Consider the following 20,448-nt stretch of genomic DNA (forward strand, 5'->3'; position numbering starts at 1 on the left):
AGAATGTTTAACAATAAATCTTAAATTTAAGTTATTATCGAATTATTTTAAAAAGTGTACAGACTTCCCACCAAACATTCGGCATCTCTGTCAGCTTCCGTCATTTCGCCGGGTTGTCAAAATTGACAGTTCGTGGCCAACAAGCTCAATCGCCGCCGCCGTCACCACCGTCCCTTTTCTCTTCTTCCCTTCGTCGGAACACGCAACCCGCGAGAGAGAGAGAGAGTGTGGAGCCGTCAAAAAGGTTTCGAGTTGGCCAACTTCATCCAGTCGTGCCGCGCCGCAGCTTTTCCACTTGTGCCAGCGACTTCGTACCGTGCAAATGTGCAACAATCCGTCGTCGTGAGTGCGTTTTTTCGTGACGAGTTTCGCTGCCAGCAAAAGTGAATACGTGTTCAGTGGCCGCCCTCCCCCGTTCCGGAACCTGTGCCGCGTCCAGGACCGAGATTTTTTGTGTGCGTGCGTGTGTGTGAGCGAGGGCCCCGCCGGGAAGGAATCGTTGCCACCGTGTTAATTGTGGTGAAGAGTTAAGAAGAAGAAGGAACAAAAAAACAGGAATCTACAACCCGCCACCGGAATCCGGATTTTATTTTCGCCAAGATGAGTGCCGCCCCTGCCCCTACCGCCGCGCCTGTGCCGGTTCTCAAGAAGGGAATCGTCAAGCAGGTTAGTTCCGTCGAAGGGGTTCCACCAAATCGATTGAAGGAGAAAGGTTGTCTTGTTCTTCTTGTTCCGACGTGGAGCAGGAGGGTGGGGGGAGGCCCTCTCTCTCTCGGATGGTGTGCCAACTTGGCATATGTGACGGCGAGTTGGCCGGAGTTTCGCTGTCCTCTACCTTACGGTTGTACTGTCCTTTAAATCTGGAATCGGTTAACCTTCAAGAAATTGCTCTAGATACTCCCAAAGGTTGAAGACCCCTTTCAATGGGATGGGGGGGAGGTGAAAGTGCCAAGTGGACACAGTAGCCATCCTCGCCCTCCCACCTTCCCTGCCTACCAGGTGACCTCTTCGTGTCCACCTTGTGGGTCCGACGCGACGCGCACCGTCTTTCAGAGGTCGAAGAAGCACCGATAGATTAGACTGGCCAACACGGCAGTTTTCGTGTCTTTTCTTCGTCGAAAGGTGCTGCTTGTGGCTCTTTCTTCCATTTTTTTTTGTGTGTCAGTAAAATGTTCCACATCGGCTGTTGGAATCTCCTCTTTGTTGCGAATGATGGCGCAATGACCCACCAGAAAGTCCCCCCGATCCGCCGCGCGAGAAAGATGCAACTACACTTGCAAATCTCGAATGTTTAGTGTTAGTTTGATAAAGAAAGTAGTTAATGGATAAGTTATTGATTTTACTTGATGGTTGATGTTGTCATCGGATTGAAACAGCTGTTGGGGATCGTTGCTTGTTATTGATGAATTAAATTTTGTGTTATACAAAAAGTCTTTAATTCATAGAGCATTAACATCTTCCTGTATCTTTTATCAAGTGTTATATAAATCAAGATTCATTTATCAAAAATTGCGATCAATTCAAACATTGAAAAATGCAATTTTTAAACAAAACTATTTTTTTTTGTTGTCTTGTGTTTCACTATTTTGCTGTAGTCATTTGGCACAATAGACGTTTGGCATTTCATCATAAATTAAATGCGAGAATTGCTTAAGGTGAAACGGGCCACAAGTTCTAAGACAACTTTTGTTCAACTTACAGTCATCCCACATATTCGGAACAGTTTACAGATCAGCCAATGTTCAAAAAATCATAGAAAGTCGATAATTTAACATAGTAATTTGCTTTTACCTTCATGTGAAAGTTTTTCCTGTGATCTTTCGATTTATGTGTAAACCGACCGGAACACTTTCCTACAGATGTAAACAAAATATTTACTTCACACACTGAAACAAAAGCCTCGTAATGTTTTGTGTATGATCTGATAACTTTTTTGTGAATAGTGAGAGACACAATAACATCCCACAATTATGGAGGCAGTGTTTGCTGTTCTGGTTAAAGTTGACTTGAAATGCATTTTTTTGCTAATAAAGAACTACTTTTACTAGTAAGAATGTCCAAATAAAGGCCCTAAAAAAGTAGGGTCGACAGAAAAGATGAATTTGGCATAATATTAATAAATTCTAGTGTATATTTTTAAAACAACCTATGAGTCATTTGTTTTCTATGCAGATAGGACCTTTTGAAAATTTAATCTAGAATAATCACAAATTCTAAGTGTAAATATAGGTGTTCGGCGCCCTCTCCCCGTGCCATACCTTCACACTTAGGAGACCCGGGAGGCGGAGTCTTGTCGCAAAAAGAACGATACACGCCTGTGGATCCGTAGACGAAACCGCAAGGTTTAAGAGGGCCACATTATAAGGTGTTACGTCGATTCCATTCCATAATCACAAAAGTGTTCCGAGTTTGTGGGTTTTCCGAGTATGTGGAATGACTGTAAATCAATTTCGGAACTCGACAGACTTCTTGCTTTCGCCTTTTTTAGCGTCTTCAAAAAATATGTATATGAAGTTTTTGAAGAATTACTTTGACCCTTGAAATCCACAAATTCGGAACACTTTTTTCTTACGAATGTAAACAAACTTTGGATCTCTCCAGGAGTAAATATTTATTACCAAATAATGACTTCACACACTGAAACCAATGAAACTCAAGCTTAGTGATGTTTTATACATGGTTTGATAACATTTTTTGTGAAAATATCACTTAAATTCAGGTGTTCCACAATTGTGGGAGGCACAATAACATCCCACAATTATGAAACAGGCCATTTGGAGGCAGTGTTTTGCTGCTCTGGACAAAATTGTCTTGGAATAAAGTTTTTTGTTCAAAAAGTACTCTGTTACTAGTGAAAAAGCAAGATAATGTCCAAATGAAGGTTCTAAAAATAGTAAGGTCGACAGAAAAGCTACTTTTGGCATGCTATTGACAAATTATCATAAAAGTGTTCCGAATTTGTGGGTGTTCCGAATATGTAGGATGACTGTACTCGAAAAAATAAATCTATATAAATAACAAAAACCTCACAAAATTATTTTTTCAAATTGCTGAGTCCGAATCCTCTAGAGCTAGATTGGTTGCGATAGGACCTATAATGATAGCCCTTTAACAGGACAAACATGATTGTAATAGAGTACAGTAGTTGTTCGGTAACTGGGCGTTGTTTAACTGGGCTGCTTTTTAACTGGGCGCTCGATAACTGGGCCGTAGCCCAGTTAAAAAGCAGACATACGTCAAAAAACCAAAACAAACCGAAGTCGCCGAGGGGTTAATGGATGCAAAAATCATGTTCAACAAATAAAAAACATTTTTTTTAAACTTTTATGTAATTTCAAGTCACAATTAGAGAAATATGAAAAGTAATCATTGTAATTGAATTTAAGTTATTTTTACTTTAATATTTCATAAAAAAAAATATTATGCGTCGGTAGTCCCCTCGTTATTTTTCGTTCAGCCCAGTTAGCGAACAGCATTCGTTGACTGGGCTATGTTTTCAGCCCAGTTACCGAACAACTACTGTATTTGAAAAATATGCAACAAAATAACTAAAAAATATCACTAATATTGTAAAACATATCAATTTGCCTTATAGGCTAGAACCCTCTGACTCTAAAAGTTCCCACTTAGCCTCTTTGGTTATTATTAGCCTGGTATTCATTATAAATCACTGCTCTAAAAGTTCCCACTTTGCCTCTTTGGTTGACTGCCAAATGAGTTGCTACTTCGTTATTGAAGATCCCTTCTTTATTCGTCAATATCGGCGCCCTCCCAAGAAGCCTGCAGTTCAACAAGGGTAGGAATGTTAGTCCAATACTCGGATTAGTTTTCAAAAAGCCGTAAGAGCCATTGGTAAACAAAGTCCTTTTTGCATCGGTATTCGACCTACTTACAAAAAAACCAATATCAAAAATGCTCGAGATTGTTCATCTACACGTCCTTCAAGTGCCCCATACTTGAAATAAATGAAATTTTGTTTCATTTTCGAGAAAAACGAAAATTAGTGCCAGAGATCACGGTGGCTTTTACGGCTTTTTGAAAACTTAACCGAGAATACTTGAATTTGCAGACTCCACTCGTCAGACATGATGTTTGTCGCTCCATTCCTGACGACACCGCATGAGACCGTTGAATCCACAGCATCTCCTCCAAGGATCATTTGAGTGATATGCTTCTTTTCTTTCTGTTAGTAAAATAAAGTATTCATTTATCGATGCCATCCAAGCTACGATGCTATGGGGGTCCTTTTTTAATATAAACTCGTCGCTAGCCAGCTACGACGTTATGTGAAGGGCTTTTTGGCTAACAAACAGAAACACCCACGCAGGGTTGCTGAGTCGGGTCATATTTCAAACGACTCCTCGTCAACTGGGGCAAATCAGAACTACAGTCTGAATAGGGACAGCATGTTTTAGAGCACTTAACATCTTAAAATTTGGGAATGAATGAACACATTTTGTGACTCTGAATCAGGTCTAGCCGGAACCACTTCAAAAAAGCAAAACATTAGGCTGCAACATTGCTTAAACTGCTGTCCCAGTTCGCCCTATTCGGGACATAGATTCGCCTTAGATGATTTTTCTGAAGGAAAATTAGTTCGAATCACAAAACGGAAAAAAAGTTTCTAGGTTACCAGTTGTATACGTTATTGAAACCGATATCAAAAAATATCTCCAATTTTGAAAGCATTTTAAAAGAACAGTTTTGTTAGTAAATTTAGATTTATTTACTTTACCTCAAATTTACACTTGATTTAATCAAAGCTCATAAATTCAAATATTAAATTGTTGTTTTTTGAATGAATCACTAAAAGACACCTAGCCTAAATGATCGATTTAACCTATAAATTCACGCTTAAGAGGTCCTTTTCAAGTATCCGCGATCTAGAAAATATCTGGAGTTTTTTTTTTGAAAAGGTCCAATAAGAGGTCCTTTGCAAGTATCCGCGATCTAGAAAATATCTGGAGTTTTTTTTTTTTGAAAAGGTCCAATAAACCAAATTTTCAGTTTTTGCTTTTTGGGTGTTTTTTAATACCCCTGACTCAAGGCGGTTTCAAAAACACCCAACAAGCAAAAACTGGAAATTCGGTTTATTGGTCCTTTTCAAAAAAAACTCCAGATATTTCACCTAGGAATTTGTGATTTGCATAAAATTTTAAATTTTCTATATACAGTCGCTGTAAACTGGGCCGTAGCCCAGTTAAAAAGCAGACAACCGTCAAAAATCCAAAACAAACCGGAAAAGATCGAGGGGTTCATAGATGCAAAATTCATGTTCAGTAAATAAAAAAATCTTTTTTCAAACTTTTATTTAATTACAATTTGAGAAATATGAAAAGTAAGCATTGTTAATAAATTTGATTAATTTATATTTTTATATTTCATCAGGTAAATATTATGCATCGGTGTTCCCCTCGTTATGTTTCCTCCAGTCCAGTTACCGAACAAGTACTGTATTTAAAAGGAGGCGCGCGATACTTCTATATTCTTTCCCTCAAACGAAGCTTTATGAATGATCGTTCCGTCATATTGGCGTTGGATATACAGTATGAGTAAATTCTTACCGGTTGAATAATATGTTGATTTTGATTTATTAAATAGTATTTGAAAAATAAATTAAAATCCTGTCATTTTTTCTATACTTTTTATTATAAGTTACTTTTTGGAACTGAAATCTTGAAATTTGTTCAACGATAATTTGCCATGTTTGTGTATATGGAGCCAGTTGAACTCGATAATGACATTTGAGAAGAGCGGAAGAGTTTTCAAAATTTTAGTATTTTGTAATTTAAATATTGCATCGTATCAAAAAGTGGTCAAAGACAAACTTGTAGGAAATTAGACGAGCTTTTTGAAAAAAATACACTGAAAGAAAAAAACACTCCACTTTTATGAGATTTTTTAATTTTCAAGTTTAAAAGTCAAATTTGAAGGTGACGTCGTTCAAAATTTTTGTGAAAATAGCCTAAAATGTGGCAAAAAGACTCACGAAAAATGCAGGATGGTATGTCTCTCCTAAAAAAATACAAAAATCATTTACTAAAACTGTTTATTTGAAAAGTGGTCTAAACGTCAATTTTCAAGAACCGATAGTGGGAATCGATTCCCCAGACAATTTTACATAAAAGTCTCCATATTGACTCTATGAGAGGAGAAAAGCAACTCGCGACAAAATTTTGAGGCTAGGAATTTTGACAGGTATGATTTTCATAAAGTATTCGCCTCCTTTTCTCTCCCACAGAAAACCTGGGAACGAGGTAGCTGTCAAACTATGCCAAAATATTAAAGTCACTCACAAAATGAACTTTGAGTGATTTGAGTTCATTCCTGACGTCACGATTTTCTCCCCTATTATCCTATGTCCAATCCTTGCGAAATTACAGCGATTTTAAAAATATAAAATGTTGAAAAAACAGCTTTTTTTGGTGGTTTTTGGCATTTTCTATATGACAGACTTGATTTTTCAGTCTCGAAAATATTTTTACCGGAATGCTCGTCCAATTTCCCATAAGTTTGTCTTTGACAGCTTTTCAATCGGATGCATGGGCTTACAGATATAAGCTTAAGAGCGAGTTTTTCACCAATGTGTAACAGGTCGTATCGAGGTGCTCCGATTTGGATGAAACTTTCAGCGTTTGTTTATCTATACATGAGATGAACTCATGCCAAATATGAACCCTCTACGACAAAGGGAAGTGGGGTAAAACGGGCTTTGAAGTTTGAGGTCGAAAAAACATTAAATATCTTAAAATTGCTCGCATTTCCGTAAAACTTCATCAATTCCAACTCTCTTAGATGCATTCGAAAGGTCTTTTGAAGCACTTCAAAATGTGCCATAGACATCCAGGATTGGTTCGACTTTTTCTCATAGCTTTTGCAAATTACTGTTAAAAATTGTTTTTTTTTTAAACCGTAATATCCTTTTGCAACAGCCTCCAACACCCATACTCCCATAGGTCAAAAGATAGGTAATTACATGGACTATAAGCCTATGGTATTATTTTTTGGCCAATCGCAGTTTTTCTCATGATTTTTTTTATTTTTCCATAACAAACATTTTACAACGTTAGTTTTTGCACTGTAGGCCGCCATAGCGGCATTTGTTGGTCTCAATTTTGTCATATTCGAAATCTTCGGACGTAAATTAGAAGTATTGGAGTTGTAAATTTGATTGGAAAAATTTCCATTTAGAATGAATTAAAATATTTTTTAATAATTTGTTGGTAGTGGTAAAACAGGTTTTCGCCTACTTGATAACAGCATTTGACGTATTGATCATAGGGTAAATAAAATCAATTTCTTTTTTCAAAAATGTTTTATTTAATTTTTTAAAAATCAAAATTACAATTCCAATACTTCTAAAAAGTCAAACCAATCCTGGATGTCTTTGGCACATTTTGAAGTGCTTCAAAAGACTTTTCGAATGCATCTAAGAGAGTTGGAATTGATGAAGTTTTACGGAAATGCGAGCAATTGTAAGATTTTTTAGGTTTTTTGGACCTAAAACTTCAAAGCCCGTTTTACCCCACTTCCCTTTGTCGTAGAGAGCTCATATTTGGCATGAGTTCATCTCATGCATAGACAAACAAACGCTGAAAGTTTCATCCAAATCGGAGCACCTCGATACGACCTCTAGAACAAACCGAGCAATATTTACAAATACTGCCTCTTAATTACATTTCCCATAACTGAAAAACAGAATATTTTTTCAGTGTGGTAGAAATCTGGATAGTAAATCATCTTACGTAAACATTAAATCGAGTCAAATTGATAGACTTCTTTAAATAACAAACTTTTCCAAAGTGTTCATATGATGATCGATTAAAAAAACATGCTATTCTCGTAAATCCTAACTCCTTACATATAGAACACTCTTTTTTACCAACAATCATCAACCAGTCTTCGTACCATCCTGAACTCTTAGCACCTTCGACTTACCCGATCAGCTGATCGCGAAATCGTCGTCGATCGATCGCGTCAAGGGTTCATTCGCCTTCCATGATGTCTCTGCTGCTGCTGGCTGCGTCAACGATTTCGTTGCGATCACGTAATCGATTTTAAAATTGGAACCATCAACCGGTTGTGTGTGGTCTCCCCAAAACTTTACCTCTCACTACTTACTTTTGGCTCCGCGATCTCCTTCTTCAAGTGAAAATGGTTCAGTTATGATCTGCGAGGCGTTGCGTCGGTGAGACCAGTTCCATTCCAGTGAGCTTGTTGTTTTTGTTTGTGCGGATCACCTTCTCGAAGGTGTCGTCGTGGCATGTTTGCGCTTCCCCCGTCGTTGCAGAAGGTTGGAAATGTTACTTTTGTTTTCCAGCTGAGCAGTCACCCTGACATTCTTCTCGATTCCTTTTAGTACCTTCTTGTTGCTCTACACGCAACGATGCGTTCGCTGTAGCATTCTTGTGTTGGTTTCATCAGCACTGCCTTGTATAAGTGTGAAGTCGTAGCACTTTCTTCCTCCTCCCCGTCATGTGCTCTTCCGCCGGTCGTCATTTTGAACTCGTCGCTCGTCCAAGTCGCACGTCGTCCGCCTAGCAATGGAGACTAATTTGGAAAATTTTCCATTTCAAAGGTCCTGTCCGGCGACTCCGTCATCATCCGCGGCCAGCCCAAGGGAGGTCCGCCACCGGAGAAGCAGATCAACTTTGCCGGAGTGACCGCGCCGAAGCTCGCCCGCCGACCGACCAACACCTCCGCGTGAGTATCCAAGTGAGGTTAACCGCGTGGTTTTTCTACCATCTAAATGATGTCTGTTTCTACAGGGAAGCCTCCAAGGATGAGCCGTACGCGTGGGAAGCCCGCGAGTATCTGCGCCAGCGGTTGATCGGCCAGGAAGTGTGGTGGTTCGCCGAGCGGCCCCCGAACGCGACCCGCGACTACGGAGCGATCTACCTCGGTAAGGATCCGACCACGTCGGAGAACATCGTCGAGTCGATCGTGTCGGAAGGGTTGGTGTCGGTGCGTCGTGAAAATGCCCGCCAGAACGCCGAACCGTCGCGACTGGCCGAGCTGGAGGACGCGGCCAAGGCGGCCCGCAAGGGCAAGTGGAGTGACGCGCCGCTGTCGGAGCACGTGCGCAACATCACCTGGACCATCGAGAACCCGAAGGCGTTCTTCGACCAGAACGATGGCAAACCGATCAAGGCCATCATCGAGCACGTGCGCGACGGATCGACGGTGCGTGCCTTCCTGCTGCCCGGCTTCCAGCACATTACCCTCATGATGTCCGGCATTCGGTGCCCCGGCTTCAAGCTGGACGCCGACGGCAAACCGGACGCCACGGCCGACGTGCCGTTCGCCGAGGAAGCCCGCTACTTTGTCGAGTCCCGCCTGCTGCAGCGCGAGGTCGAAGTCCGGCTCGAGTCGGTCAACAACAACAACTTTGTCGGCACCATCATCTTCCCCAAGGGCAGCATCGCGGAAGCTTTGCTCCGTGAAGGTTTCGCCAAGTGCGTCGAGTGGAGCATGCCGTACGTGAAGGAGGGCGTCGACCGACTCCGTGCCTCGGAAAAACACGCCAAGACGAACCGGCTGCGCCTCTGGAAGGACTACCAAGCGCCGACGGCTGCCTTCAGCTCCAAGGACAAGGACCTCACCGGCACCGTCATCGAGGTGTACAACGGCGACGCCATCCTCGTCAAGGTCAGCCCGACCCTCACCAAGAAGGTGTTCTTCTCGAGCATCAAGCCGCCGCGTGAGGCCGCCCGCGTTGCCGACGAGGAAGGCAACCTGCCGCCCCGCCCCAAGGGATCCCGCCCGCTGTACGACGTGCCGTGGATGTTCGAGGCGCGCGAGTACCTGCGCAAGAAGCTCATCGGCAAGAAGGTCAACTGCAGCCTGGACTACGTGACGCCGGCCCGCGACAACTACCCCGAGAAGTGCTGCTACACGGTGACGCTGGGCGGAGCGTGAGTACCCTTTTCGATTGTTCACCTTCTAACGCATGCCATCATATAGGTTATAGACTTCCCTTCTTTAATGGGTCGTCATATGATTAAATGGTGGTACAGAAAACGTCCAGCCGCTCGAGACTCTAAGAGCAAGGCTTTGGAGGATTATTCCCCGATAGCTTGCCCTTACCAATGATCCGGCACAAAATTCTTGTCGATCCGACCTTTGTTGACTGTAATTTCTCTGAAAATCCATGAACAAACCAGAACTAACCTAACTTTTCCCTCATCCTCCAGCAACGTGGCGGAAGCGCTCGTCTCCAAGGGTCTGGCCACCGTCATCAAGTACCGCCAGGACGACGACCAGCGCTCGGTGCACTACGACGAGCTGCGTTCGGCCGAAACGCAGGCGGCCAAGGGCCTGAAGGGCGTGCACGCCAAGGACGACATTCCGACGCACCGGATCAACGACCTGACGGTGGACCACTCGCGCATCAAGCACCAATATCTGCCCTCGTGGCAGCGCGCCCTGCGTACCGAGGCCGTCGTTGAGTTCGTGGCGAGCGGATCGCGGTTCCGGATTTACTGCCCGAAGGACAGCTGCCTGGTGACGTTCCTGCTGGCGGGTATTTCTTGCCCCCGGTCGGGTCGTCCCGCGTTGAACGGCATTCCGGCCCAGGAGGGTGAACCGTTTGGGGATGATGCGTTGGCCTTCAGCAAGGAGCGAATCCTGCAGCGGGACGTGAGCGTCAAGATCGAAACGACGGACAAGGCCGCCACCAGTGTGATCGGATGGCTGTGGACGGAGGGCAACGTGAACCTGTCGGTGGCACTCGTCGAGGAGGGTCTCGCGTCGGTGCACTTTACTGCCGAAAAGACGGAACACTTCCGGGCGCTGACGGAGGCCGAAGGCCGCGCCAAGGCCAAGAGGAAAAACATCTGGAAGGACTGGGTCGAGAAGACCGAGGACGAGAACAAGGAGAACGAGGATGAAAAGGAAGATCCGGCGGCACCGGCTGACCGCAAGGTCAAGTACGAAAGCGTCGTCGTGACGGAAGTTACGCCCGAGCTCAAGTTCTACGCCCAGCACGCCGACCAGGGCGCCAAGCTGGAGGAACTGATGACCAAGCTGCGCCAGGAGTTCCGCGCGATGCCGCCGGTCACCGGTTCGTACAACCCCCGCCGAGGAGATCTGTGCGCGGCCAAGTTCAGCGAGGACAACGAGTGGTACCGCGCCAAGGTCGAGAAGGTCGAAAAGGGCGGCAACGTGTCCATCCTGTACGTCGACTACGGTAACCGCGAGGTAAGTTCTACTCCACAGTTACAGCGCTTTTTCCCTCGCAAGTACCTTAGATCCATTTCTGTCCTTCACAAGAAATGCTTGAGTCATATGCTTGCAACAGTAAAAAGAAAGGATCGTCATCAGCCCTCACGCCAGCGAAACGCCCCGCAAGTCTACGCTCTTAAGGCACTCTTGGCGTGTTCGCGCCCGAGGGGACTTACGGTTTACCTTTCGGCACCTTCCGCCGGTCCCACCTGTTTCGGCGTTACGTTTTGTAGCGCTGGAACGGCCACGGTGGGCGACGCGGAAACCGCCAACGAGGTAGACTTGCCCCCTCTCCAGCGACTCGTCCAACGATTTAAGAGCAGCAGTAGCTTGCACCCGGCTTGGGCGAAACTCCGCTGGTTGCTGACCAAGATCCGACAGTCCCCTCTCTCCACCATAAATTTGAATTAATATCTGTAACGCAAACTTCCTTCCTTTCTACTAGCTCGCACCCACGACCCGCCTCGCGATGCTGCCGCCCGCCTTCCTGTCCGACAAGCCGTACGCGCACGAGTACAGCCTGGCGCTCGTCGTGCTGCCAACGGACGAGGACGACCGGAAGGACGCCATCAAGGCGTTCGCCGACGACGCGCTCAACAAGACCCTGCAGATGAACGTCGAGTATCGGTGAGTGTGCAAGACTTCATTCTTTCAGGCTGGTACGAAGATCGGAAGGAACGCAAAAACTCCATATAAAAAAACGAACAAGAAGCGGTTAAGGAAAGGGTCACGCAAAAAGATTTTTCTCAAGCGGTACAGAAACTGTTGTGGTTTCTTGAAAAAAATCGCTTTTTTTATTAACTTACATCAAATTTAAGTTTTGCAACCACGTTTAAGTCAAATTTGAAAAGTTGGTTTTGGCCGCCACCATGGATTTAATTTTTTAAATCATTAAAAGCAAAATCTTGAATTTAAAGGACAGACGTAAAAGCCTAACAATTATCTTTAAATTTTGTGGCAGAAAAATTCAATAAACTCAAAAATTTATAAAAACTAAAAACTAAAAACTCGAAGTTCAAAAAAATCTGAAATAAAAATAAATTAAAAAAAACAGAAATTTAGAAATTATACACAAATACACAAAAAATCTTAAATAAAAGAACTCAAAACTATAAACATTAAAAAATCCTTTTAATCTTGGATTACAAAATTTAAAAAATCAAATATTTAAGATTCATATGATTCAACTGTTGAAAATTTTAAAAATACACAAAACTTAAAAATTCAATTGTTTCGAAAATCTATAATTTAAAGACCGAGCCACGTAGCCCAGTGGTAACGCTTCCGCCTCGTAAGCGGTAGATCGGGGTTCAGAACCCGGCTCGGACCAACACAACTGGTGATCTTTTCCCTTCTGGAATCGATTGTCTAGTAAAGGGAAGGTAGTGTATCGTCACAAACTGGACCTTATCACGACACCTTAGGGAGGCGACCTATGGAATGTTAACATTAACCTTAACATGTTAACATTAAGTTGAGAATGAAACTGCCACTGAATCCGCTTTGTAAATGCCGGCCCCGATACTCTTCAAGGGTGTTCCCCTCAGGAACTGGGAAAGATTTACTTTACTTATAATTTAAAATATTGAAGTTCATTACTTAAAAAACTCAAATAACAAATAATGCTGCAATTGAAAAATCCAAAGAAATTATATAGAATTTAAAAAAATATATATAGATCAAAAAATTAAAAATTCGAAAGTGAACCCGTTCGTTTGACAACAGTTGGTGTCAAACCATCGGGGTTTGAGTGCACACGACTGTTTCAAGTCCTCATCAAACGTTTTACTTCGCATAATCCAAAGTATTTGTGTCTTTAATTTTCTCAAAATTAGGGTTTCTAATCTAAATTATGACTCTAAAATGACTGATTTTCGGTAACAGTCCAAAAAGTTAAAAATCAAAAAATTGATTGTGTCACGTTCCCCAGAAAACCATTCCCCCGAATGTACCATTTCCCAGAAAACCATTCCCCAGAAAAGTTTCTTATCAAAAAATCAAAGTAGTTTCAAATATTAGTTTGTTTGAAATTTCTTAGAAAATATAAAAATTAGAAATATAAAAATTCGGTTTATGACTCGTTCTACTATTATTCTAAGAAATTTTCCCTTCTTTTTCAGTCATGTTAAATTTGTTATACAAATGCCGAATAAATTTCAGTTTCTTTTTATTTCTTGTTTTCCGTGAATGCTATTTTTATTTTGCAAAGAAGAAAAATGTTTGTTAAAATTAAAATATGATTATAGGTGTCATTGGTATAATTCCATTTGACATATTGGACCTTTGGCATATCGCTCATTTTGCATGATGATTTAAATTTTCTAAATTTGATTTAAGGTGACAACATTTAATTTATCATTTTTGAAAGAAAAAAACTCTCTTGACTTACAATAACTGACTAATTTTTCCTTCTTTTAAGGTCTCCTGACACAAATTGAATTTCACCTTCTTTAAAGAAGGGAAAACTCTCCTCCTCCCTTTCAAAGGTAAAATTCAACTTTCTTAAAGTTTTCCTTTCTTTAAAGAAGGGAAAGCTTTCTAGCCTTGTAATAACTGCTGACACAAGTTAACGTGGTGGTTATTGCACTCGAGCGTAATATTTCAATTTTTATTTCTCAAAATCTCGAACGTGATATTTTTCGATCTAAATATTATGATCATAATTTGTCAACGGTAAGTCAAAAAGTCAAATTAAAAAAAATGTTCAAAATTCTCAAAAAAAATCAAAAAGTTTGGAATTCAAAAATCAAAATTAAAGAGAAAAGAAATTTTAAAACTAAAAAAAAAATCAAAGATTATGAATTTGTTTTTTTTAGTTTTTTGAAAATTTGAAATTATGGAAATTTTGTTTTTTTTTTTTTAATTTTTGTAAATTTTGTAAATTTTAGAAATTTTGAAAACTTTAAAAATTTTGGAAATTTAGGAAATTTTGGAAATTTAGGGAATTTTGGAAAATTTGGAAATTTTGGATGTTTTAAAAATTTTGGAAATTTTGGAAATTTTAGGAAATTTTGGAAATTTTGGATATTTTGGAAATTATTATTACAATGTTTTGCTTGAATTTCAGAATTTTGATTCTTAGTATTTTAAATTTAAGAATTTCAAAATTTTAGAATTCCGGAATTTTAGAATTTTAGAATTGAAGAATTTAAGAATTCAAGAATTCAAGATTTTCAGAATTTGAGAATTCAAGAATTTAAGAACTTAAGAATTTAAGAGTTTTACGAATTTAAGAATTTAAGAATTTAAAAATTTAAGAATTTAGGAATTTAAGAATTTAAGAATTTAAGAATTTAAGAATTTAAGAGTTTTACGAATTTAAGAATTTAAGAATTTAAGAATTTAAGAATTTAAGAATTTAAGAATTTAAGAATTTAAGAATTTAAGTATTTAAGAATTTAAGAATTTAAGAATTTAAAATTTTAAAAATTTAGGAATTTGCGAGTTTAAAAATTTTAGAGTTTTAGAATTTAAGAATTTAAGAATTTAAGAATTTAAGAATTTAAGAATTTAAGAATTAAGAATTAAGAATTAAGAATTAAGAATTAAGAATTAAGAATTAAGAATTAAGAATTAAGAATTAAGAATTTTAGAATTTTAGAATTTATGAATTTTAGAATTGATAAATTTAAAAATTTTAGAATTTTAGAATTTTAGAATTTTAGAATTTTAGAATTTCAGAATTTCAGAATTTCAGAATTTTAGAATTATAGAATTTTAGAAATTTAGAATGCTAGAATTTTTGAATTTCAGTGTTTTAGAATTTTAAAATTTTGAAATTTTAGAATTATTGAATTTAAGAATCTTTAAAATTTTTATTTTTTGAATTTTAGAATCTCAAAATTTTTAATTTTTTAATTTTGGAATTTTAGAATTTTTTTTTTGAATTTTAGTATTAAAAAAAAAATAAAATTTAAGAATTTTGGTATTTCAGAATTTACATATTTATAAATGCAAAAAATCTGGGATAAAAAAATCAAAACATTCAACCTTCAAAAAAATCTTGAATTCAATCTTGAATTCCAAAATGCCGCTTCAATAATTGAAAAATTCAAAAACTCAAAAATACACAAATTTAAAAGTTTAAAAAATCATAAAGTGAAGTATAAAATTATGCTATAATTTAAAAAAAAATTAAAAAAACACATGCAATTTCAAAAAAAAATATAAATTTATTCCAAAATCTAGGACAAGTCTGAAGTTCCTGACAAAAAATTTACCACGGTTAATCTAATTATTTGTCATATCTTTCTCAAAATCAGGGTTTCTAACCTAAATTATTACTCTAAACTCTTCTGTTTGGTTTTTGGAGATGACGGCATTTAAGTATTAAAAAAGTAAAAAAATATCAGAGAATTTAAAAATGTAACAATATATTAAGAATAAGAATATATTAAGAATTTAGGAATTTAAGCATTTTTGAATTTAAGAGTTTAAAAATATAAAAAAATTAGAGTTTTGGAATTTAAAATTTTGAAATTTTGGAATTTAAGAGTTAAGCAATTGAAAAATTTCGGATTTAAAAAATTCCAAAATTGCGAAATCAAAAAATTTAAGAATTTCAATATTTTAAAATTTCAGAATTTAAAGATAAGGGAATTAAAGAACTTATGATTTTACGAAATTTTAGAATAAAAGGATTCGTTAACTTGAAAAATATATTTTTGGATTCCAGAATTTTAATTTTTGTAGATTTGGTAATTTTTAATTCCGAGTTTCAGGAGTTTTGTTTAGTTTTGTAATTTTTTTTTTGCCAATTCTAAAGTATTTCTATTCTAAATTTTAAATTATTAAACTTTTCTCGAACGCGTTCCTTTCGATCTCCGTACTTAGCTTTAAACTGAAAATTAAAAAAAAAGGCAATAATGCCAAAGGAGTGGCGAAACTCACCCAAGCCAGCTTCTTCTAGATTATTGCCCAGAGCAAAGCAAAGGTTGGCTCCTTCGGGGCCATTCCGGACCGACCTTTCGAAGCGTGATTGTATCCAGGTGATGATCACCGCCTCAAATAGGTTCAACAAAATCAATTTAGGGGAACAGCATCTAATTCCAGCGTGCCTCTAATGTTGGCAGGTCAGAACTTTGACATTCAATTTAAGCTCATTAAAAGCGATTTCAACAGAAATCGAGTGATAAATAGCTCAATAAGAAGTGAGCAGTCAAGTTTCTATCAAATGTTTTGCAAAATTAGTTGTTTAAATAGTGAAAATCAGCAAATTGGATGGAGTTAGGAGCGAGTGCTTAACCTGCCAAAGATACGAGAATTTTCCCTACTTATTAAAAGACTCGTTCCCCGAATAATCTTCATTAAACTAACTGAAACGTGTTCTTCCCACTACAGCGTAACCGGTGCCGAGCACGTGACCCTCGTTGACCCCGCCACCAAGTCCGACGTCGGAAAGGATTTGATCGGAGACGGTTTCCTGATTGCCGAGAAGAACAAGAAGGACCGCAGACTGCAGAAGCTGGTAAGTTTGAGCGCCACAAACGGTAGAAAGAGAGCGACTTTTAACCATCATGTATAGGTTATACGGTGCCCCGACTCCGTACGGCGCCGTATGATTGATTGATGGGACAGCAAACGCCTAGCGAGACTCTAGAAGACCGGGTCAGATCCGATTCTCAGCGGTCGTCTTACCAAAGATTTAGGAACAATTTTATGTCGTTTAAATTAGCGTTTATTTTGAGGAAGTTTCAAATTTTAACGGATTTTTTTCCCCCTTTCGCAGATCAACGACTACAAGGAGGCCGAGCAGTCCGCCCGCAAGAACCGCAACGGCATCTGGCAGTACGGTGACAGCACCGAGGACCAGGCCGGAGAGTTTGGCCTGGGTGGCCCCCGTTAAGGGCGTGCCCCGAGGAGCGCAAGCTCCCAAAATGCGTAATTGAACTCCCTGCCTATTCAACAAAAAAACAAAAAAAAAACACATTTATATAATTACGACATTATTATCGAGCAAAAAAAAAATGGTGAAAACTCTACACACATACACACACACTCTAAACAAAAAAAAGCGTAAAAGAAGAGGAAAAATGGAGACAAAATCAGCTATTTAAGATATTATTCCAGTTTATATTTTTTATTAAAAAAAGAAAATCTTTAAACACACATCCACACACACAGTCTAAAATACTTCCATAACATCCACTAGCTAGAAAGAGAGAAAACATCATCTTGAAAAGTTATGAGCTAAAAAGCGCGTTAAAATAAACTCAAAACAACCGGTCCCAGGGAACACAAAACAAGCCAACAACAACAACTGAAACAATCAGAAGGAACCAACCTTATTGCCCAGAGCAAGAAAAAAAAACCCCGTACCCTTATGTTGCAGAAAGTTCCGTTTCCGTACTAGTGACACCAGAGACCTCCACCACTCAACAAGACTGTCGTCCGCTCCGATCCGCTTGCAAATCTTAGAAATTATACGTAGAAACAGTGAACACGCACGGAGTCTGACTGAAAATTGTGGGATTTGTGTAGGACATTTAGCGCGCGCTTCTTCTCCAACTCACATTCAATACATTTAGTTTTGCGTTTTCTTATTTTCCATTGCTTAATCGAGAGTGCGAGAAAATTAATTGATGGTCGAAATAAAGTTTTTCTTTTTCTTTTGTCAAAGTCTCGTTTTTTCGTTTGTTTGATTTCTCCCCTCTCCCCTTGGTCACGTCTTGGTTCTTGTTCATCTCCTCTCAGCGGAAAACAATTGCAGCAATTGCTTCGAGGTGTTAACAAGACAGAAACAATATTTATATTTATGAGGCAGTGAAGCGACGCCGTCGCCGCAACGTGTAGCAGCTATTACAGAAACAACAACTCTCCTCATGAACAGTAATAAACAGCTGGTATCGCCACGTTACTATTGTATGCTCTGAATCGTAGCAAAAAATGTTTTTATTTTGTTTCAGGTCGATATCCGAAATTCCTCCTCCTACTGCTGCTGTCTACGAAATAGGTCTTTTTTTAGAATTTAATTTTTGTATTTTTTAATCCGGCTGAAACTTTTTTGGTGCCTTCGGTATGCCCAAAAAAGCCATTTTGCATCATTAGTTTGTCCATATAATTTCCCATACAAATTTGGCAGCTGTCCATTATATGCCCAGAATATGGGACTTTTTTCAAAACCTCGCTCCACAAGCTGAATATTGTTCCTTGACCTATATTAGGACGCTCCGCCAAATATGAGCAAAATCGGTCATCGTTTACCCATTGATACTCGGAGGTGAAGTTTGTATTGGAAAAATCGAAAAAATGTATGGAAATCCCAAGTTTCTTACGGTTTGGTCAGCACGGTGCGTTTCTTCCATCCAAATATTCCCAAAAGTAAGATTCTTTTTGAAAATTTAATGCTCTACAACTATGTAGAACATACCAAAACTGCAAAACCCGATCCTGAAAAGTTATTAGCAATTTTAAAAAAGTCATGTTTGTATGAAAAACATTTTTTCGCCAACTTTAGGCTCGGCAATCAATGGGTTAATCTCATCCAATGTCGCTCATAATTTACACAGATGCTTAAAATAACCCAAAAAACCGTTTTCCGCTTGTGGAGCAGGGGGTATTTTTTCTGGGCAAACTACTGTCCATACAAAAACGATGTATGAAAATTCAAAATTCTGTATCTTTTGAAGGATTTTTTTGATCGATTTGGTGTCTTCTACTAAGTTGTAGGTATGGATACGGGCTACACTGAAAAAAATTATACACGGTAAAAAATTTTTTGGTGATTTTTTATTTAACTTTTTGTCACTAAAACTTGATTTGCAAAAAAAACACTATTTTTTTTTTGTTGTTTTAGAGGACATAAAATGCCATTTTTGTTTAAATTAGTGCACATGCTTGCCCACTCTGGAAAAAATATTTTTGGAAAGCTGAGAAAATTCTCTATAATTTGTTTTTTTTAGCTTTGTTGATGCGACCCTTAGTTGCTTTGATATCGCCATGCAAAGGTCTTAAAACATGAAAATTGGGTCCTTAAATGAAGCTTAGATTGCTGATATTATTGTTTACAGCGATAAAGCTTGTTTTTTTCTGAGTACAATGACCCTTTGTAAGCCCACAAAGAGTTTGACATTGATTTTTAAATCAGTTTGGAAAAATTAACCTCGCGGTTCTTCTTGACAGAAAAGTTCCTATTTGACAGCTCGTTCCAAGGGGACCATAGTTGATCCATCGAAAAAAATGTTGTCTTGTCTTTTTTTTTGCATTAACATGAAAAAAAGTGGTCAGAAATGGGTTTTAACCCCTTCCCGCCCAGAGCAAAATCGAGATGTTTTTCTACATTACTTGTAACTGGACCGTCCAAATTTGATGAAATTTTGATGGTTATAAGTTAACATTCTATTTAAACAAATGCAGGTTGAAGCAAATTAAAAAAATGTATGGTAACAGAGAAATTTAATTTTGAACACAAAAATTTGTGGTGCTCTGGAGTAACCATGGGCGTTAGAGGGTTAATCGTATTTTTACCATTGTAGGGGAACCTATCATGATTTACAGCTTAAATAAAATGGTTTTGACTGTTCCAAAGTAATCAATAGCTCAAATAAAAGTGAGAAAACAACTCATCACTGTTGATACATCTGAAAATGTTGATTTAATAGCGGAAAACGGCAAAAGTGATGAGAATTGATCGAACAGCTTAGTGTGATTGAAATGGGTATATTTTCCCTACATAAAAATTGACGTAGGGCTTTTGTACCCAATTGATGTTTTCCAAATCTCACCCAAACAACCCACCATTTTCTATCATCGATATCTCAACAACTAATGGTCCGATGTACAATGTCAAAATATGAAACATGCGTGAAATTTTCCGATCTTTTCGAAAACAATCTTTTCAAAAATTTTAAATCAAGGCTAACATTTCAAAAGGGGGCAAATATTCAATATTACGCACTTTTAGAACGTTAGTCTTGATTAAAATTTCTTGAAACACTTGCATGGCAATATCTCAGCAACTAAGGGTCGTTTCAACAAAGTCCAAAATATCAAAATACAGAGATTTTTTTCAGCTTTAATTTTGTTTTTCAAAAGTGGGCGAACATGTGCACTAATTTAAAAAAAATGAATTACTGTGACTATTTTCAATAAAAGTTTCCAAAAAATGGCTTTAACTTGAAAACGGTGCACTTAATCAAAATTTCACTAAAGTACTTATCGATTGCAAATTTGATTTTACATCGAAAAATGAAGATGAATAATTTTTGCGACCAATATTTCGATTTT

The 20,448-nt window shown here is 38.6% G+C and overlaps 1 protein-coding gene across 1 annotated transcript; it reads left to right on the top strand.

The window, feature by feature from the left end:
• Positions 1 to 172: 172 nt before the first annotated feature.
• LOC120424872 (staphylococcal nuclease domain-containing protein 1) lies at positions 173 to 17,841 on the top strand. The gene is made up of 7 exons (XM_039589130.2): positions 173 to 666; positions 8,579 to 8,703; positions 8,769 to 9,914; positions 10,194 to 11,199; positions 11,669 to 11,850; positions 16,564 to 16,690; positions 16,952 to 17,841. Exons 1-7 carry the CDS (start codon positions 601 to 603, stop codon positions 17,066 to 17,068), a joined length of 2,769 nt encoding a protein of 922 aa, XP_039445064.1. The 5' UTR covers positions 173 to 600; the 3' UTR covers positions 17,069 to 17,841.
• Positions 17,842 to 20,448: the final 2,607 nt, after the last annotated feature.

This window comes from Culex pipiens, chromosome 3 (genome assembly GCF_016801865.2).
Source record: "Culex pipiens pallens isolate TS chromosome 3, TS_CPP_V2, whole genome shotgun sequence".
Taxonomy (NCBI): Eukaryota; Metazoa; Arthropoda; class Insecta; order Diptera; family Culicidae; genus Culex; species Culex pipiens.